Source organism: Chelonia mydas, chromosome 21 (genome assembly GCF_015237465.2).
Source record: "Chelonia mydas isolate rCheMyd1 chromosome 21, rCheMyd1.pri.v2, whole genome shotgun sequence".
NCBI classification, from domain to species: Eukaryota; Metazoa; Chordata; order Testudines; family Cheloniidae; genus Chelonia; species Chelonia mydas.
The window spans coordinates 11375261-11396975 of NC_051261.2; the positions used below are offsets into that span (position 1 = coordinate 11375261).

A 21715-nucleotide genomic window follows, 5' to 3' on the forward strand; every position below is an offset into this window, starting at 1 on the left:
TATAGCATGTGGAAAAGATTTTGTAATGATCCCGTATGAGGCTTTGTTGATCATAAAGCCATTGTTATACAAAATAGCTTACTGATGTTCACTGGTATCCTTTTTCTAGGACACTGCTTAGGATTTCTTGTTGACAAAACTGTGTGTTTATACAGTACATCTGTTATGCTATGGGAAGTGTACGTTCTGTGGCTTTAGAATTATTGATTGGAAATCTGCATTCTTAGAGACCAAGCGACTAGCAGTAAAGGAGATAAGTGGAGGCCTTTACTCAGCAGATCCAACTGCAGTTACCTTCTCTGTGAAATTCTTTAAATTGGGAAGGAGGAGGTCCCAGCATTCAGGACTGAGAGATCATTCTGCTGCCAATGAAACTCTGCCTTGTTCTGAATGCAGAGCTGTGAGGGGCTTGGTCTGATTTGTGATTTGGATTGTTGTCTACCCAGGTCCAGCAGAGCAGCAAGCTTGCTGAAGTTCAAGCCACAGGTTGGAGAGATCCTTGGCTAGGTATATAGCCAATTCATTGTAAGGTACTTAACAGCAGTGTGCTCTTCTACAAGCTAAATGTTCAAAAATGACTTGCCCTTCTTGCAATAAGCTCTTAAAATCTTGGAAGTCATGGAAGAGCAGTAACAACTTCTAGAGCTAAGGATTAGCAGAGATGTCTAAGAGTTGATTTTTTTCAAAGAGCTCTAAAATGCACTGGTAGATTACTTCCAAAATTCCTGTGCCACACCAGGATTCTGGGCAGAGTGAGTAGTACGAATTTGGGGCCTTTGGGTCAAGGGACTGTGAAATACGCCTCCCTCAATGACTTGATTGTAATGTGGGTCAGTGCGGCACTGCTGAGAGCAAGAAAGAGATTGCAAGGCAGAGAGGTGGGAGGCTGGAAGAGCATGTCAGTTTCAAGACCACTTTTCAAAATGCTGTAAAACCTTTGCGTGAAGAGTGGCTGGGAATGTGATATGCCACTTGAGGGCCTGGAGAACAGTTTGCGGGATGAACTTGAGGCCATTTGGTCAGGCATGTTGCTGAGGTACAGCATCTCCCAACCCTCTCCAAATCCTTTAGTCAGTGAGATACTGAACCACACGCTGTACCAGTAACAGATGTCTGGAAGTTAATTGCTGGTGGCAGAGTGAGGGAAGGGGCAGGAGGCCTGCCGTGCATCATAATGTGCCTCTAGATACTGCGTTGTGCCCATGTTTTCTGGGCTCCTGGGTAGCGATAACTGAGTGGGGTGTCTGTATTATGTGGGAAGTATCACCTTAATTCTGCATGTTCTGTCTTGCCAGTGCTTGTGTTTTGGCAACTCACATTCTCGAGGAGACCAGGGCAGTGCTGGAACTCCATGTTAACAGAGCTTCTCTAGGTGTGATGGGGATGGTAGGTGGTTTATGGAGATTTTCACCTCTTGTCTTTTGTGTGCATTTGGCTCAGGTTGTGAGACCATGCAAGCTGTTACCACGTGGTGACTGACATGTGATGCAAGTCAGATGAGTATGTGGATTCACTGTAGTTGTAGTAGATGCTGACAGACCAGTTGGCACTAATTGATATCCTTGTTGGCATTAGCATCTTTGACGGAGATTTATTGTCTGGTTTCAGCAAAGAACTGGGAGTCGGAGCTCTTGGGTTCTACTCTGAGCCCTGCCACTGAATTCCTGTGTGACCTTGGACAAGGCACTTAACAGCTCTGTGCCTCCATTTCCCCATCTCCAGAATGGGGATAATACCTAAGTCGCAGGGACGTTGTGTGAGGTTTTACCAAGCCCTCTGTGCTTCTGGAAGGTGTCGTAGAAATTCAAACTGTCAGGAGCAAGCACAGCGATGAGAACGATGTTATGCAACTGTTCCGATTGCCAAAGCTGCTTTTGCAGGAACAAGGTAACAGAAGAGCTGAAACTTTGGTCAAACAAAACCTCCACCCCTGTTTTAAAAACAGGGGGAAATCCCACTCCCCTAGACAGTGTTGGGAGAGAGACAGCAAGAAAACTGCCTTACCTTCAAGCTCCCTGAGAGGGGTTTTACACTAGTGCATTTAACAAAGTAGTTAAAAACCCTCTCAGGAAGCTTTATAATTGGCTGTGCCTATATCCTTATGGCAAACATTAATGTGCTTTTTCTCTCCTGTGGTTTGAATGGAGACTAAATGAACACTGTCGTTTTGTTCTAACAATTTCAGTCTGTACATTCCCTGGCCCTGCTAAATCCTCTTTCTTTGGGCACAGGCATAATCAATCCATGTCAGCAGAGCCCTGAGAATGGGGTTTACCTGCTGTTGCACAGGGTATTTTGGTAGGGTCTACAAAATCAACAGCCGTTTTTGGTGAGACGAGCGTAATCTCAATAAAATCTGCAGCCTGAAGGATTTCCTCATTTGCAAATGAGTGCATTGGACCTAAAATTGGAACTGTTAGGTTAGCTGCTGCAGCAGAGGCCAGGAGAGAGGGACGTACCTGTAGGAAGGGAAAAGGAGTAGCCTTACCTTACAGGATTTTGTTGGCCCACACGACAATGGTGACTGTTAGCGCAAATGTCTTTGGGACTTGCTGGCGAGTGGATAAAATTGCCTGGTTTGCTCCTGTAACTGATGAAACCGGTTCAGCGAGGACAAAAATACACAGTTTAAAAGCTCTTAAAATGATAACTGCCTTGGGCTTGTGAACTAGTTTTTATTGGGCTGTTATGGGGCCTGCTCCTGAGCGTCGCCGTCCACCTACATCTACAGTCCTAGGGAAATGCCGGCACTCAACACCCTCAGGATCTAGCGTGTGTTTAGAGAGGAAGAATGGGTGTCGGGACTCTGCCTGTGTTCTATTCCAAGCTCTGCTCCTTTGGCCTAGACTCTTGTCTGCAGCTCAGTTTCCTCCATCTGCAAAATGGGGATAATGTGGAGCTAAGACTCAAGAAGCTCTTTGAGGTGCTTGGATGAGAGGGTCTTCAGAAATGCAGGGTGGTATTGCTGTTCCACAGCACTTGCTGGGGCTGAGTTAGCGAGTGCCACGCTCGAAGTCCGACCCAAACTGTGGCACCGAGCATGGCGGTTCGTTTCACTCACCACTTCCCAGCTTTTCCATTCAACTACCTTGCTGCACTTGTCGTGCTCTGAATCCCCTGTTTGCCTCAAGAAATGCTGCGGCTTTGCTTACTCACACCTCTCCGTCTTGTTCTATAATTACTGATCTTGAAACCAGATCCTTTCACGTGGTCCGTTCAGATCTGTGAGGACAAGAGGATTGTAAGCAAGCAGATGCCTCGGAATAACACATGAGGGGCCTGCAGGAACTCCAGAAAGTTTGTTCGGTTCAAAATATCAGTTTTGTTGTACTCCTGGAGCTCCTTAGCGCCCCTCTTCCTTTCGCCTCCCCCAAGACTTTAGGGAGAGGCAGGCATACATACGGCCCTCAAAAGGTCTCATTGCTGCCCTCTCAAAGAGGACTACAGTGGAATCACATCGTACGCACATTTAACTTACACGAATTCAACTATATGCGCTTGGCAAAAAAAAAAGAAAAATAACAAGATACCTGTAAATTGTGCGGGCGATTCTGCCCACCATTCCACTCAATGAGCATATGCCCCAGAGTGAGCGTTAGATGGGAGACGTGAATCTGCTGTTCCCTCAGGCAGTCTCAGTTCCCGCGTGCCTCTCATAGTGTGAGCATCTCGCCGCGCTGAGTGTGATTCTAGCGTTTAAAGATACTGTATGGATTTTTCGTACAACGTGGCCCCTAAACGCCAGCCAATTACTTCATCTGGTGCTCAACCAAAGAAACAGCGATCTGCTCCAATGCTGGAGGAAAAACTGGCTGTGTTGGACTTATTGAGAGACGGTATGTAGCGCGTAAATATGGCTGCAACGAATCTAACATCCGTGCCATCAAGATTCGAGAGAGAGAAATTCGTCAAGCTGTGGCATCAAGTGCTCCAGTAACTGCTAAGGTGACGAGCCAGGTGCGTGATAAGACTTTAGTGAAGACTGAAAAAGCATTAAACTTATGGCTGGAAGACATGAACCGTAAACGTGTGGCTATCAATGGCAACACGTTGCGAGAAAAGGCTCTTAGCCTCTACGCACTGTTCAAACCTGCTGCCGAAGAGGGTAATTTTGACTATACACGATTTTTGCCTTACGCGCTGACTTTAGAACCTAACCCCCACGTAAGATGTGACTCCACTGTATAGCTTAAAGTATGGTTGCTAAAATTTGTAAAGCACTTTCAATATGTGAAATAGCATAATCGGGGCTGGGGATTTATATGGATAGGTGAGGGAGAGGCAGAGGCTTGCCTTTGTCTAGTGGTCTAAGCAGAGGGCTGGGGACCAGGAACCCATGAATTCTAATCCTATTCCTGACACCAACACCTTCTGAAGCCTCCACAGGCAAATCATGGAAGGTTTCTGTGTCATGATCCCCCCCCCCCCCCCCCCCACCACCTTAGGAGTGAGGGGAGGGCTCATTAACGTTTGCAAAGTGCTACTTATAAAGTTGCGAATGTCTTATTCTTATGGGTGTTGTAAAACTGCTGTCACTTGGAGCTCTGTGGGATGCTAGCCCTGTGACAGCGAGCTCAGTCCCATATTGTCGTCGTCAAGTCCAGCGGGGAGGGCATGTTGCTTTTTTGACTCGCTGACCAGCACTGTTGGTCATACGCAGTGTGGGGTGTACTTCAGTTTGTGAACAGCCGCTGTACAGAGGTTCTCTATCTTGCTGCTAGTGCAGTGGTTGGTAGAACAGATAGGAAGCACTGGAGAGACAGTGCAACCAGCTGGATCCCTTGGCTGCCTGCATTCCAGCACCTCCAACTAGACGGGAGCTGCCTGACCGTGCCATGGAATTACTAGGGGACTGTTCCATCAGCACAGTTCATTGAAGATCTTCTACAACATTGATATTTCTCTTTATTTTCAAACACTGTTAAGAACCCTGGTGCCTCTAGTCCAGGGGTTCTCAACTTTTTTCTCTCCGAGGCCCCCCTCGACATGCTATAAAAACTCCAGGGCCCAGAGGGGCCTTGGGCATAGGTGTAGTTTGACTTCTATTGTGGGGCGGGGCTTGAACCACCTCCACATGGTGGGGTCCAGGGAGGGAGTGACTCACCTCAGCCGGCCACCCAGCCTGTCTGCACCCCCCCACCCCCCGACACAACCAAAAATTATAACTCAAAGGTGGGGGGCTTAGCTCAGAAAGTTTTTGAAAACAGGGAGGGGGTAGCTGGGGCTGTGTGCACCCAGAGAGTGGCTGTGGGTGCAGGGATGGGGGGGCTAGAGGCTATGTTCGGGCAGGGGGTAGCTCAGGGTGTAGGGAGAGGGGTATTAGGGAATGTGTGCTGGGAGGACGTCCCTGTTCCCGGAGGGGTCTGCCAGTCACAGAGCCGGGTCTCCCAACCCAAGGGGATTCTTACTGGTTGCCTCTGCGGGAGCAAAGGGGGCTGGGAGACGAGGAGCAGCTTCAACCTAGGGCACCAGCAGGAGAGGAGGAAATGCTGCTGCTGTCTGCTCCATGGCAGCAGCTTCCCCTCGCTACCTGGCTCCAGCTTCCCGCCTCCGACCTTGCCAGGGAGCGGGGAGAGGAGATGGGGGTGGAGCTGCCCCCGGGACTGCTGTGATCTTGTGCTGCAGTTTTGGTGCAGGGGGAATGCCCTCCATGTCCCCAATGCTGCCCTTGGGCTCAGGGGATGCTGGGGATTGGAGCTTCACCCCTGCGCTTCCCGGCTTCAGCCCCATGGTGGCAGGGGCACTGAGGATCGGGGCTTCAGCTGTGGGGCACTGCGGGCCCCTTGAAAGGGACCGCAGACCCTTAGGGGACCGCAGACCCCCGGTTGAGAACCGCTGCTCTAGTCAAACGCCTCTTCTTGGCAATGTCTCGCTTATTCTGGATATTCCGGCTGTGTGCCAGCGAGACAGAACTGCCCAGACTTTCCCTCCCGTCCCTTTTTCACTGACTGCTCGTGTGGCCATGCTCCTCGTTGTGAGCAATGTTGTCAAGCGCAAATACAAGAAGCAGCGAGGCTAATATTGAAGCTGTATAACTGCGAGCGATGGTCCAAGGAACACTACTCTGTGTTTATAAAGAGGGAGGAGTCTGTGGTGCTGGCGTTGCTATCTGGTGGATCAAGGGACAGGGAGCAGGGACTCTTGGTTTCTATTCTTGTGACCACACTAGCTTTCTTCTTGCCCTTGGGCAAGTCTCATAGCTACCCTGTGTGTAATTTGGGAATAAACAATAACATTTGGAAATGATTTACCCCCTTGCATTTTCAAAACTCTGCCACTATTAACTAACCCTCCCCTCTCCCCAGTAGAGCAGCGCTCTCCTCACTTTTCACACAGAGAAGTGAAGTGACTTGCTTTTGCACCTGGCCGTGCTGCAGGAGGTTGGATAAGAACTTGGAAGTGCTGGATTTCTCACTCTTTGCTGGCTCCATTCACCCACAGTGCTGCACTGATACCGCTCTTTGTAAGAGGGGTGTTGTGAAGCTCCGTTTGTTATTGAAGTTGAGTTCCTGGGATGGAAAGTGTTTAGAGATGGACAAGGGGAAATACTAGACTTTTCTAGTAACTGCCGTCTCAAGATCTCACAGCACTTTACATTCCTACATTTCCCCTCCCTAGGGTTAATTTATTATGATTTCACAATTGCAGTGGGGACTTCTAGCCTTGGCTGTAACCGAGGGAATGCTTGGACTGGCAAAGCTCTTTTAACTGCAAGGCAAAAAAGTAACTTCTGGCAAGTAGTGCCGTGGAATGTGTTTCTCATGTCTAGGAGTGTAGGTCCAAGAAGTCTTTTCTTCCCTCCTGCCAGCCCAGGAAACTCATTCAAGAGAAGAGAGCAAAGAGCCCTTGCAGGAACCTGTCCACTAGCTTCTCTCAGCCTGGACGGAAATGTGGCGTCAGGGCCTTGGTGCCCAGGCCAGTTCTGCTGTGAGGGAGGAGAGGATCCAGCATGTTTCGCAGCTTTTCAAAGGAGTCTTTCAGGAAGTGGGTGAATTTAAATAAAATAAAGCAAAACATACATCTGATCTGTGACTCACCGTGGGTAGTATCTGGTCTGAGTGAGGGAAGCTCCCTGTGCCCCATCGTCAAATGTGTCTGAATAATTGGCAGTAACATGATCATTGCAGTGTCGGCAGCTCCCTGCTTCTTCCTGTCTGGGCTCGTGCTTCACGGCAGCCAGATATAAACGTATCATAAAGTTGTACTGGGGAGAAGGTCAAAGAACTCGAGTGCACTTGTGGGCAGAGAAGTGACTTTGCAGTTTCTTTGACACCCCCCCTCCCCCCCGCGCAGTCTGTATTCGTTCGGGGCAGATTGCTCTTTTAGTCACCCTGTGCAGAGGAACAGGTTTGAACACAAACTCATATGCTCTTCTGAAACCCTTCAACGTCTGGGCATAAGTGTAGTGACCATGTCACAAATGCTGCATGTTTTTTTCTTTTTACAGTAACATTAAAGGGAGAAGGGTGTGGAGATTTCTGGCACAAATGTCTCTTGTACACATTGTGGGATTTCTGCAGAGGCAGTGTTGTCTGGTGATTGGAACAGGTGACTGAGCGTTGGGGGCTGGGGTGGAAATATCAACTGTTAGTGCATGGTATAAACTCCAGAAAAAGCTTGGAGCAGGGAGTTGGGAATTTCCTGAGTTCTAGCTCTGCTACTTACTCAGACTTGGGTAAGTCGCTAGCACGGTGATTTCCTTTGGAAAGGCGCTGAGCACCCGTGGCGCTCGTTGAAATCAGTGAGGGTTGTCAATGCTTGAGGCTTCTGAACATCAGACCATTAACCTCTCTGTGCACCGATCTGCTCATCTGTAAGCTGTGGTTAATGCTGACCTACTTCCCAGGGGTCTGGTGAAACTCGCTTCCATAATGTAAATTGCTTTGAGAGTCCCTCAAGAAAAAACGCTATATGGATGTAAAGAATTCTTTTTCTTGGTGGGCTATGTTTGGACGGAGAGACGTCAGCAGCTATTTCTTAGCTCTTAAGTAGGGTATTAACATACCACCTCATAGCAAGTTATGCTGCCATTCGTAGGGTAGAGATGTAAGCAGTTCACAAAGTTTGAGCTTGATCTACAACCAAGTTCATTGCAGATTTTCAGACGCTTGTCTTGTCCAGTCCATTCTTTTAAATATCTGTGGTGTTATGAGCAAGAGAGAGCACCCAAAACTAGAATATCTTTGGCACTTACAACTTAAAATGTCCCAACAGATTCTTTTAAGGATGGAAACGTGACATGCCAAGTAAGCGTCATCTCTGGAGAGGGCTGTATAATGGAAATGCTGAGGGAAGGAACAGTTCTAGTGACTGCCACTCAAGTGCCCTCTGTTGCAACGTGCAACCTGCATTGCAGTGACTTCCAAGTAGGTGAAAGGGGTGAGGCATGCTAGACTCTGCTGAGAATTCATCTGATAACGAAGGCAGTGTTCTGGGCTTTAGGACCGAAAGCCAACAAACGGCAGTTTTGTTTGTCCGGGCTGCTGTTTTGCACCTTCGTTACCTCTCCTGAGTCACCCTGTTAGCTTAAGTGAGTTTATTTGGCTTTTACAACTCTGTGTGTGCAGGGAACAGTACATGTTAGCATGGTGTAAAGGTTTTACCAGCCTGGGGTGGGCCCCTTATTTGATGGACTTCAAATCAGCATTAACAAGTGCCAGCCAAACCCTTTTTATTCCACCACACGCCGTTATGGACTCAGTACATGCCATGTGGTATAGAAACAACTCGCTAGCGCATCATCAAGGATCTACAACCTATCCTGAAGGACCTATCCTCGCTCTCACGGACCTTGGGAGACAGGCCAGTCCTCGCTTACAAACAGCCCCCCAACCTGAAGCAGATACTCACCAGCAACTACACACCACACAGCAAAAACATCAACCCAGGAACCAAACCCTGCTACACGCCCCGGTGCCAACTGTGTCCACATATCTATTCAAGGGACACCATCATGGGACCTAATCACATCAGCCACACCATCAGGGGCTCATTCACCTGCACATCTACCAATGTGATATATGCCATCATGTGCCAGCAATGTCCCTCTGCCACGTACATTGGCCAAACCGGACAGTCTCTACGCAAAAGAATAAATGGACACAAATCTGACATCAAGAATTATAACATTTAAAAACCAGTTGGAGAACACTTCAATCTCTCTGGTCACTCGATTACAGACCTAAAAGTGGCAATACTTCAACAAAAAAACTTCAAAAACAGACTCCAACGAGAGACTGCAGAACTGGAATTAATTTGCAAACTGGATACCATCAAATGAGGCCTGAATAAAGACTGGAAGTGGATGGGTTACTACAAAAAGTAATTTCCCCCTGCTGATACTCACACCTTGTTGTCAACTGTTTGAAATGGGCCACCTTGATTACGTTGGCCTCTGTGGGGAACGGGGATAAGGAGGGACCTGGACTCTGACATGGAAAGCAGTGCTGGGGACTTGCCAGGCACTGCATCTAACTTACGTATGCATTCTGTGAATGTCTGAATTGAAATAAATGCATACACCATCAGGCTTGCACTCCTGGGTGGAAACTCGTTTGTGTTGGGGCCTGCCTCAGTGGGTGCAGAGAAACTGCCTGTTGGTCAAGTTCATCAGCACCAAAACGGTAACGGGAGGACGTCAGTCACTAATTGTCTTTACGTTTCCAGATGATATCATCGTTATTACTAGCCCTTCCTTGCCCTCGTCACTATGTCTGCCGGCTTTCTGGCTTCCAGCACTTTGTGTGTACATGCTTGTATGCATGTACCTTTCTCATGATGACTTGCAGCTGATGCATTAGTTTAATCGTGGAGAGAAACTGGGACGTCACTCCATTCTTCCTCCTACGCTCGGACACAAGTGAAACGGGCACTTCCTCGTTGAACTTCCAGCTACTGCGAACCTAGTCACAAGATCTGGATGCTCATGAACTGCGACCAGCCTTAAGACCACGTTTGTGAGCTGCAGTTACTAACTACCAGGGTGAGAGCTTAGTCCTGTTTGAAGTCGATGAAGTCAGTTTTGCCATTCACATCAGTGGGGTCAGGATTTCACCCTGGGTGGTGGAAACTGCGTCCTCTATATTGGAGTCCCTCAGACCTTTCTGAATAGCTTATTACTCTTTGGTGGTGGAGTCCCCCTTTGATGGGTGGCCAGCTGTGCATCAACATCTCTTCCCTGTGTTTCATGCCCTGGGCACAGCTGCCTCAGGCTGTCTTTCTGCACGTTTACTCTCCCGTTAGCTGGCTCTGTTCCCTGTTTGCCCTCTGATTTACCCTTTTTGTCTTGTGCCTCCCTCTCCTTTCTCTGTACTGTTCGGGGTGGCGTAGGGGGTCCGTGGGTGAGTTTGCGTGTGCTATTGCAGCTTAGCTGAGAGACGCTTGGGCCAGCAGGCTTCTGCCTGAGCCCACAGCCTTGTACAAATAGGCAGCGCTCCTGTAGCTAAGTGTTTCAGGGGCTGCTGTGGAAGCAGGGAGAGAGGGTGGGTGGCCTTCGAGGATCCACCTACTGCTTTAACTACAGCTACAGGGGCTATTTGAATGGTGGGGAGGGGGGGAGGAGGCGTGGCAGATCAGGGGTCACGTGACTTTTTCACCCCTTGCTATTTTAACTGTGGGTTTGTGTTCCCTTTCCCCCCCCCCCCCCGCCCCATCTCACAGGCTAAGAAATAGCTTTGAGAGTCTGATTCCTTTCTAAACTTCCCTGAGCCTCCCTAAGGAGTCTTGAGTTCAAGGCTCCTTGGAGACTGTGTGGCCTTCTCCTAACCTCTGCCCCCCCCCCCGTTTTATTACCGTGCCCTTGTGTAGTTTATGTAAAATGGGTTTGTTCTGGTAGAGAGGAATCTCCCCCGACTATGCAATACCCACCTCCCGGGCCTAGAATCCCCATCTGCTGGTCGTGATACTGCAATGGGAGCATATTAGGGCTCCTCCCTTGTCACCCCCCCAAGTTCTTGCCGATTGTGCTTTGCGTGCTCAGAAGCTAGACAGACAGACACTAGCTTGACTGGGTGTCTGTTGTATGTAACTTTCTCCCTGGCTTTAATTATTCCCACTGGGAATAAACGATCATGGGATGTTACAGGATCCCTAGTTAGCTGGGGCAGTGAAAAGCATGATAAAATACCAGCGTTGCAGAAGTGAGCTGTTGGTGTGGCACACATCTCCCCTATCCTGGCAAGGAAGTAGAAGAGAGGATCGGTTTCGGTGTTGAACTGAGCCAGGTAAAACTTCCTCAAAGCCTGAACCCACATTGCAGTTCTTGGAGAGAGTAACTTATGCTGGAAAGAAACTGGAAGATGTGGGGGAGTAACTGGATTTTATTTGCTGAAAATCTTTGTAATCCTAAACCCACGGTCCTATCAGCCAGCACCATCCTTTATGCTTTAAGGGATTTGTGTGTTAGGAGTTCATTCTGAATTTCATTCATTAGGATTTCATTCATTTTGTCCTACTACCTTGGGACCATCTATATAAAGCATCTTTGGAGATGGAGACAATTGTCATCAGCTTGCTGGGTATTAAGGCTGCAAATTAACTTTCAGTGCGCGGTGGAGGATTCCAGTTCTGAAAGAAATGGAGAAGCTTGCTACTTTTCTCGATTTAATTAAAGCGGACTTTGGCATCTTTTGCATGGCACTACAAACCTTGTGCCTGAACCTTTCAAACTTGAGTGCCTAAAGTTAAGCATCTAAATCTGTATCTAGGTACCTAAATAAAAGTGACCTGAGTTTTCAGAGATGCCGAGCACCTGCACTGGGGCTCATGGCTGCTTAGCACCTCTGAAAATCAGGTGACTTATTTGGGTGTCCTACAGAAGGTACCGGCCTCTGGGAGAAAATTGGTCTGTGATTCTGTAAAGCTGGCTGGAGAGGCAACTGAAAGGGGAGTGGTTGTTGTGCTTAGGGACCTTGGTTGGGATGGGGGCCCTGCTGTGTTAGGTGCTGTACAAACATAGAAGATGACCGTTCCTGCTCCAAAGAATTTACCCCAAGTTTTCTGTTGCTCAAATAAGTGAAAGCCTATGGATTTTACCCCTTCCCTTGGGAGGTTATTCCACGGAAGGGGTAAAAGATCTCGCCATTGGGAAGCTTCCCTGGTGTTCTGCCTAACTCTGGGCATCAGGGGCCCCTGTTGGCTCTTAAGATTAGGCCCTGTGTAATCAAACCCACTTACCGAATGTGAGTCATCGGAGCAGGGCAGGCGCTGGGCCGCGTAGAGGCAGCTCTTGAAGTGTCGTCATGTTTGTTTGTTAAGCCGCTTGTAACGAACACGCTTAAATATTTTCATGAAGCAACCTCTTCCTTAATGGGTTCACTACTGTGGCTTCGACTTGGTGCTGGGGAATGCGTCATGCTGACGGCCCTCTGGCCATGGGACAGGTATGGTATAGGCAGCAAGCTGCCCCCACGAGCCCATGACCTCTGGTTTTTGTGGTGCCATTTCTAGAGACGAAAGGGGACTTCAGCATCTTGATGGTTAGTTAGCCACCTAAGCTATGGTATTTGTGATGTGGACACAATCCCCTGGGAACTATGTAATCCTGTCTTTATCCTCATCACACCCTTGTGAGGCAGGGCGGTGCTATTATCCCTGTTTACAGGTGGGGAACTGAGGCACAAAGACACTAAGGGCATGTATACACTGCGGTAAAACACCCAGGCCTGGTCCGTGTCGGCTAACTTGGGCTCAGGCTGCAGGGCTGTGAAATTGAAGTGTAGACATTTGGGTTGGAGTCTGAGCTTGGGACCCCACAACGAAGGAGGGTGCCAGGCCTCAGGCTCCAGCCTGAGTCAGCTGACATGGGCCAGCCACGGGTGTTTCCTTGCAGTGTAGACATATACCCTAAGAGGGACTTGCCCAAGGTCCCAAAGGGAGTCTGTGGTGGAGCAGGGAATTAAACCAGGGTCTCCTGAGTCCCAGGGTAGCATCCCAACCAGTAGGCCAACCGTCTCTATCACTAGCCTGAGCCTCGCCAGTTCATTTCATAGAGACCACCAAGCAGCCAGCAGATCACTGTCGCTCCCAGCTAGCAGCCTGGAGGCAAGTCCCCCACTAACCGCACAGCCATGTAGAAGTCTGTTTTTTCTATGTTGTGCTCTGCCCGCCGATCATTCAAAACGTTTCACAGCTCTCACTCTGTCTTTGTGTCCCTGCTCCCCTCCACTTCCTTCACTTCATATTGATTGCTGCTCTGTTAACAGCTGCTTTCCTACTTACCGCGTTCGCTTTCCTTTGGGTGCTGTTTGGCTTTACTTTCAACCAGTGAAATTGCGGAGGTTCTTAAGTGCGTACTCCTTTCCAGTAAGAAATTAATCCCTATTTTTATCTCCTTCGGTAATTGTTTAGAATGCGGGGAAATGATGACCAGAAAATACAGGAGTATAAATAATACTGTGGAATTTCCACTGATCAGCTTAAAGAGCTCCTGGCTTTCGCTGATGGGCTAGAATAATACCATAATAGTATTACATAGACAGAGAATGCCTATAGGAGTGCTAGCTGGATCTCAAAGCACTCTTCAGGGGTGGGGTCAGGAACATTGTCCCCATTTTACAGGTTGGGGACATGAGGCATAGAGAAGGGAAGTGACTTCCCAAGGTCACACAGCAGGTTATCGGCAGCGCGGGGCCTAGAAACCAGGTTGTCTTAGCACTAAGCACATTACTGGGAGTAATTTACAACTTCCCCATATGTTCCACCTCTAGGCTGGCAGTTCATATCCAGCCCCCACTGATAATGACCAAAATTATTCTCAGCTCATCAGTGGCCTTTATGAAAATGGTTTCATGGGTCTCAGGAGCCAGGTCCATATTACAAAAGCTGCCATTGCAACTGGCAATTAATTGGCGGGCGAGAGACCAAGAACAGTATGGGCTGTGAAGACTGATCTTTCTTCAAACCCAAAGAGATTGTGTCCCTCCCAGATGTGAAGTCCTGTAGGGAAGCAATGTGGGTTGAAGCTTGTAATATCATTCTCTCTACGTTTCCTGTGCTGTGGTTAAATAGTAGACTTCAGGCTTGTCAGTCCAACCCCTTTCACTATCATAACATTCACCCCCAAAAAAACCTTCAGGAATTTAGCTTGGCCTGTGTTGCTCTAGGCAAAACTGGCCCACTTAAAGCAATGGGTGAAGACGATGCTGTCCCTGATTCGGAGTCTAAGCAATTCCTAGCCAGAGCAGCCAGCCATCAGTGATGTGCAATATTATTTTACAGACTGCCAAAAGGTGTGAATTACTGCACGCCTAAAACACATCTGGAAGAATGTGGCAGTGTTATTCCAATGGCAATGTACTGTGAAGATGACGACGCTAAAGGGAACGACATAGACGTTCGGTTTAAAATAAGTCCTCTGTGCTTGCCCTCCCAGATGGATCCCAGAGACAAAAGGTAGCTAAGCAGAGGCTGAACAATGTGCTTGTGTGTGGGTTCCATTTGCTTCTCCTACACAGACCTTTCCTCCCAGCCCCCCACCAGATGTTCCAGGCAACAGGATTTTCCTGAAGCTTGTGCATTCATTTATAGATAGATTGTGGGGGAGGGATGTGTGTGTATACACACACATAATCTGTGTGTAGAGAGAGAGAGGTATTAAAAAAAAAAATTCAGCTCCTTGCACACAAACTACGGTGAATAGTTTTCCCTCCGCATGCGCCACATCCTACCAGGCGGGTGTGCCAACAATAACACCACATGTGAATGGTCCCTCAGTATTCTTGAGGAGGCACTGAAAGGAGGGCTCTGCACTTGTTTAAGACCATACACTACTCTGCCTCTCTGCACGGCTCCACCGTAAAGGAAAACGGGATAGTTACGCTTACCAGGAGCCTGGAATGTACCTTCCCCAGACGCTTGAAATGTATCGGTGCATAGTGCTAAATCCCCGGGTGTAGAGAGTTCAGACTTTGCAATCAAAGCACTCCTACCTTCAGCATCTTGCAATTCCTAGATCAGGGGAACTCTCACTGAACAGGGACTGCAGTGTCCGGAACTCCTGCCTGGGACTTGTGCTCCAAGTGCTGGCTCTCTACGTGATTCAGGCATAGAGCTTGATGTGCATTTGCAGTCATCCTCTAGTTGGACTTGTGATCTTTCAACATCATCTTGGGCTTCCTCTGTCTCACAGATCTTTCTCCTTCCACGCGAGCTGTGACCTGCCCCGTGCTGCGAGCTCTCATACAAATCAAAGGAGCTGGATGCAACCCACGTGCACCAGCAGTGGGAGAAGGGTAGTGTGCGTGCACATATGCACGTCTCCCAGGAATGTGGGATGCAATGAGCTTGAGGATGGGACTGTCTTGTTTCCTTACTCCAAATGAATAATATGCCCAAGGCAATGATGGCATGGACCACATACAGCGTGGCAGCGTCAGGGCAAGCTTGCTTCTACTGTCCTGCCAGTGTGTCTAATTCTGCTCTGGGAGGGTCACCACTACAGGGGTGGGGAGGTTCAGGCTCAATGGTCTGTGCAGTCCTTGGCTTCTCTGCCAAGGCTCTTGGCAAGGGGGGCTGATTAGTGCCAATTCCAGTGGTGGGCTTTTGTGGTATGGCCCCCTCTCGCCTAGGACCTGGGCCAATATCCACCAACTCACTTCCCACAAGCCACCCCACTGCCAGCGGATAGCAGCCCGCTTTCAGAGCTTGTCTGTGCGCAGGAGTAGCACTGGTTTAACTTAAATGGGTTTAAAAGCCCAATGTAGTTCAAGTGATGTGAAGCCTCATGGGGACACTCATTAATAGATGTAAATGGTTCTGTGGTTTAACTTACGCGTGTAAAGTTACCCACTCAGGCCAACTTGAGGTAAGGTTTCGATTGACTTGGGAGGGTCCGCATCCTGAGTCGCACCAATGTAACAAAATCGGTTTGAAAATGACACCTTCACTAAAGCAGTGCAGCTTTGCACGTAGACCAGGCCTCTGTGGGTGTGGCACTGAGCCTCAGAAGGTGGGTCAATTGACTCGGAGTGTAGCCGCCCGGGCTCTGAGACCCTGCCCCCTTGTTGGGTCTCGGAGCCCAAGTTCCAGCCCCGCGGCCCAAGTCAGTTGACCCAGGCTAGCCATGGCCCTTGTGTGGGTCTTTGATTGCAATGTAGACGCACCCTGTCAATGCCGACAAGGGCTGGAGAATGAATACGTTTGGGATACGGAGCCTATGTCCTGAAATATCAGGGCTCGAGTCGGTTTTGCCTTTGAGTTCTAGGACTTGACAAGAGGTGGGGAGTGGTGTTTGTGCACAGCCTAGCCAAGGGGACTAAGTACCAAACCTTAGCTAATGGGCTGGCGGTGGAAGAGGTACCTGATCTTGAGGTGTCTCTGTACGGATGATGCATGACTTACACTTTGTATAACTTTGTGACCATGAGGTTTTTTTTATCAACTGTATTGTGTGGCTAAAGCACATCTTAGCCCTTGCCCCAGTGCGTCTTGGGGAGGAGATGGGGGCGTCAGAGGGAAGGGAGGGCATGGGGAGGCGAGGAGCTAGTTTGCTAATCCTCCCAAAGGAAGGCTGGGATTAAGACACTCGCTGGACTGTCCAGCAGACTTTGTCGCTGTTAGACTTTGTGGTGGCGTGCGGCTCGGCAGCTGCATGGAGCAATAGGAAAATATTTAAATGACTGATTTTTGGCAGAGCGAGGGGGGCCAGTTACAACACAAATGAATAAAAAGAAACATGCAGCAACAGCAATGCTGTAACTTCTCGCCGCATGACTGAAACCAGTGTGATTCCAGAGGCCCATGGGAGGCTGTCGCCCTAGCGAATAGCCGGTAGAGAGACCTGCGGCCCCTAGCCAGCCACCGGGTTCAGTGCTATTGCATTGAGCCTTTGTCTGGCAGTGTCTGTCGCATGGGGCACTAAATTTGTTTCCCTGTCACTCTCCTAGTAACATCACTAAAGCTGTCAGCTCGGTGGGTGTGGCAGAATCAGACCTAATGAGTGGAATGTAATATGTTCAGACAGGCCTTGTGGTTTAGTGGACAGGACATGGGATTCCCAGCCCTGCCACTAGCTCCCTGTGTGACCATGGGCAAGTCACTGCATTTCTCTGTGCCTCAGTTCCACTCTCTGTTAAATGTGGTTCATGATCCTGGCCTTCCCTTGTGAAGTGCTTTGAGAGCCTTGGAAGGAATGTGCAATATAATCCGGAGTAGTGGTGGCCTCTTGTATGCCTTCCTATTCTCCCTGGCCTCATCTGTGTTTGCGCTTGCCTGTAAATATAAATGAATTAGGCGGTAGCTCCGGTGTAATTCATCCATCGTGGCGGCTGTCTCAGTCCCCGGTTTCAGCAACGTTGTTCTGGAAGGACCCAACGTGATGGTATGCCCAGCAGCTTTGGATAGGATTCTGCAGAAACGTGGATTGCTGTGGCCTACTCTGGTGCCTGATTCAGGCAGTCGTGCAGACCAACAAATGTATAATTAGGCTGAAGGACTCTGGTTTACTTTCTCCTTTCTTCCCTCACCCTCATCGCACTAATCATTCTTCCAACTGAAGGTGGTTAGCTACAGCTCCTGAGCCACCGACCGTGGTAGCTCCCTTGTGACATCAGACCCTCCGACCCCGAGTTATAGTGGGACATCTCCCTAGCATTCCTAGTACCTGCAGATCTGCAAAGGGAGGGATGGGGCCAGGTTCTTGGCCTCCCATCTCCTCTGCTGGGTTGCAGTGTGTGTTCCCTCTGGGACAGCATGCGGTCTGGAGCCAGGCGGCCACTGGGCTCTCTCTGCGGACTGAACTAGAAGACTTTCTGTGGATTTTAGAGTGGAGAAAATCAGTGCTTTCTGAATGAACTACATGGACTGTTTGTACTGGAAGCTCGTAATTATCCAGGTCTGGAGAGAGAAGCGTCTTTCTAAGGAGGAAGTCAGTGTCTTGGCCACAGCAATAACCTGCCAAAGGTCCCTGGCCCGGCTTCCTTTTTTGGATAGGTAGGAAAGCCAGAGTGGGACGAGCAGGCTTGTAGTCCATCTCTCTCTCCTTCTTGGCTGCTGCGTGATAGAGTGCTGGTGGCATAGGAGCTCAGCACGAAAGCTGCTGTTCTGCTGATGGCCGCTGATGTTTCCCCATCTTTCCCACAGGCTAGCAGGAACAACCCGGGAGGGGTCCATTTCCGGACAGACGCGGATGATGCCAGAGCTATGACAGGGGCTGCAGTCTTGGCACTGAGGGGTGATCAGTTATGGAACAGCTACAGAAGGAAGTACTTGAGGTCAAGAAGGAGGAAAAGGAAGAGGCAGTGATAGCAGCCGGTGACACCTCAGACCCAAGTGGAGGACCAGATAGTTCGCTGCCTTCTAGCAGCTATACAGGTAAGTGGGAGGGGCGCAGCTGGGCATCAAGCAGCTGTATCCAATGAACAATGGGTGCTGGCTTCACAGGGTGAAAACCATTTTTCCCATGGAAAATGCCTGCGTTAAGGAACACATCATGCAGGGGGGCCAGAGTGGCACAGCCCTGTCAGGAGTAAGTTCCCCAGCTCCAGGCTTTCGGCCGAGAGTGCTCGAACAAGAGGCTGAAAATGACCAGATGTCTGTATAACTAGGAATAGAATTTCCAGCTTAAAGTGGGAGGAATCTTGCCCTGTGCCACAACTTGTCTTGAGATAGGAAGGAATTTTCTGCCCCCTGGACAGTGATGTGAATGAAGGGCTGCAGGAAGCTTGCCTCCCTCTGAAGCAGCAGCTGTTGGCTCCTGCCAGATGTGCTGGGCACTGGTCTGTTCCTGTGTGCTGAGCTGCACAGGGACTTGCGTGTGAATGGAGTCTGGCTTGTTTTAATCTTTTTTCCGAACTGATTCATTGGCAGCCAAGCTCCTGGAAGGCTTAATCATTTCACTAAAAAGAAGGTGATTCGCTCTGCTCGGCCATTTGCTGAGAGTCAGAAGACAAAAATTAAAGGAACGCTCAAGTAATTTTAGGCCCAGAATTTAGTGCCTGGGTTTTAGTGGGGGGAGGGAAAGCTCGCTGTGAAGCAAGTATTTTATTATTGCTTAAATCTCTCTCCTGCCGTCCTGAGGAGCCCAGCACAACAGCATCGAGCTAGTGCCTAAGAACTGGGAATATGGAATTTACCCATTGGGTTTCATTGTCCAGCCTGAATCCAAATGCCAAAAGGAAGAAAACATAAATGATTGAAATTGTTACAATATGAAAACTGTTGTTTCCCATCAATAACGTGCAGAAGCCAGTAGCCTGACCATAGAGAGCTTCTGTCATGGGATCTGATGACCTGGAGAGGAGATGAGATCTTCTCTATTCAGTCACTCTTCTGTAGGACTGTTAAATGCTCATGTGCATGCTGCAGCAGCCTAGAAACACTTTTTTCGTTTCCTCTTTGTATCCCTTTAGACCTCTCCCAGAGCTCTTCTCCATCCCTGTCGGACCAACTCCAGATGGGCTGCGAGGAGACATCTGCTGCAAGTCTGAATGTGGAATGCAGGGTCTGTGGGGATATAGCATCAGGATTTCATTATGGAGTGCATGCATGCGAGGGCTGCAAGGTACGGAGTGCATGCAATAGACCCTGTCCATTGCGAAGGCAACAGAGCGAGGCTTTGGGCCCTTCTGTGTTACCCCTGGAGAACTGAAACCCACTGAGTTCCTAATAGCCTGGGCTTCTGATCTTGCCCTTAGCTCTGTGGGGCTGTGGTGTTAATGGGTCAGGATTGTGGGGGAGTGGAAGGACAGACAGTAACAGAAAGGGCAGAGGCTCTGTCTTGGGCGAGGCAAGAGCTGCCTTGGGTCCTACATTGTGCAGGAGTTGAGCAGCAACGTAGCTCTGCTCTTGTCCCCTCATTGCGCTTCACATAGCAAAACTCTGGGACCACTGGGCTCGCTTTTAAAGCGGCTCCTTGGCTGATCTCTGCCGCAGGCCAGCAGTGGACATGTGTTCTTTTCGCCCTGTGAGCATGCGGCCCTTGCTTGACCGTGGCTATAAAATTCCTTCCCCCACAGCAGATGCCGGAGGGGCTGCGTTAGCCAGCGCCTGGGTGCTGCCAAACATTCCTTAGGGCTAGCAAATGCTGGAGTCGACAGGGAGGGAGTTGGGAAGTTAGAACTTGTTTTGTTCGTCTCTCCCTCCTGGCCACGTGTGGTATTGCAACCACCTGGTTTCTCGACTTGTGTACAAAACATCAAGGCCTTCCCTGGCCCTCTGCAATGCCTTCTGCATCGTCCCCCTTGTGATAGAGGCTCTTTTTGTTGCAAGAGGACTGAGTGGAAAGTGATCTCTTCATTTGGCAGCTTCTCTGCTTACTGCCGGTACCTCCGAAGCCTGGAGCACCGCAGGCACCCTTTTGCAGGCGTCAGCTGACGCTGCTCTGAGGCACTGTTAGTAATGCTGCTTTCTCTCTCCCGACTCCCTCTGCAACACCCCCCCCCCCCCCTTCCCCGCAGGGTTTCTTCCGTCGGACGATCCGCATGAAGCTGGAGTACGAGAAGTGTGACCGGAACTGTAAAATCCAGAGGAAGAACCGCAACAAGTGCCAGTATTGTCGCTTCCAGAAATGCCTCTCGCTGGGCATGTCGCACAATGGTGAGGGGCGTGGGTGGCGATGGTGCGTGTGGTACACAACGTTCTCCGAAAGGATGGAGGGCACCCAACTGAGACACCGCATAGGGGCCAGGTTTCAAGAGGCCAGGTGCTTAGCAGGTTCTGACAATTGGTGCCACTTTAAAATGTCTCGAGCTGAGCTCTCAACATCACTAGTCCCTTGTGCAAACAGAAATTGTCCTGCCTGGCCAGACCTCATCAGGTCTGCAGTGCGGTGCAGACAGAGGCAGTCTCATTCCTGAATGAAGCCAGGCAGCTACAGTGGTCCCTTCAAGTGACAACAGAGCAAAAGGGCATCCAGAGAAAAAATAGCAAACGGCATTTTACCTTCCTGTAGCTCCTTTCGCCTCCAAAGCTGTGTATGCCCAGTCCAGCCTCTTCTGGGGCGGAGCAGCAGCTGGGTGCACAGAATGCTGGGTTGGGCGGGGGGGGGGAGTAGGGGAAACTTTAGGGGGCGGACACCAGAGCAAATCCTCTGCTCTCTCAAAAAGTTCCCTGGGACTCAAAGGTTTGCCTCAGGGATGCTGAATGTTCTGGGAAGGGGCCTGGGTGGGTGTAAGTGCTTTTCTGCCATATTTCTGTTGTGGTCCTGAGAGAGGCAGGAGGCCAGTTCAGGCCTGGGAGCAAATCAGAGCAGCTTCAAGGTTGCCCCAACCACACCCCTAGCATGCCCACCATATCCGAGGGGGCCAGGAGTGGGGGGCAAAGAGCTGTCTCTGCCCCCTTTACACCACTCAGGGGTTCTCCTGTGCACAGGGACTCTTCACATCTCTGGAGCGGCACAAAGGGAATGGTGCAGAGGCCAGGATGTGGCTCAGAGTTGACTCAGAGCAGAGAGGACCCACGCAGTACGCGACTCACTTTATCCTAAGGGCTGAATTGTCTCTGGATTCAGCCCTGTAGCTGTGGGCGTCTAGCTTGTTCCAAACCCGGTGCTTGGCCTCAACTTTCCCCTTGGTCTCATTCGTCCAGAGCAGCACGGGCTGTGGTCCGAGTGCCAATCCCTTGCAGTATTGACTGAGCCAAGCAACTACCTCGTATTGCTGTCTGTTCCTGGAACGTGTAGCGTGCATAGGAACGGACAGTTTTATCCAAAACACAGTAGTTTAAAGCCCAACAATCCTCTTATTGAATGAAGAGCAGTGCCCGTCCGAGGAGCGGGTCT

General features: G+C 49.7%; 1 protein-coding gene across 7 annotated transcripts in view; it reads left to right on the forward strand.

Moving 5' to 3' along the window:
• The window catches only part of PPARD (peroxisome proliferator activated receptor delta), a 42528-nt gene that overhangs the window by 11267 nt on the left and 9546 nt on the right, over positions 1–21715 (forward strand). For all 7 annotated transcript variants that reach the window (XR_006286846.1, XM_007063494.4, XM_037884868.2 and 4 more), the window contains 3 exons: positions 18079–18309; positions 19347–19498; positions 20394–20532. Coding sequence is in view for 6 of the 7 variants with exons in the window: in XM_007063494.4 (XP_007063556.1) it covers positions 18180–18309; positions 19347–19498; positions 20394–20532 (421 nt within the window). In the remaining variant the exon portion in view is untranslated. The remainder of the gene's footprint in view (positions 1–18078; positions 18310–19346; positions 19499–20393; positions 20533–21715) is intronic.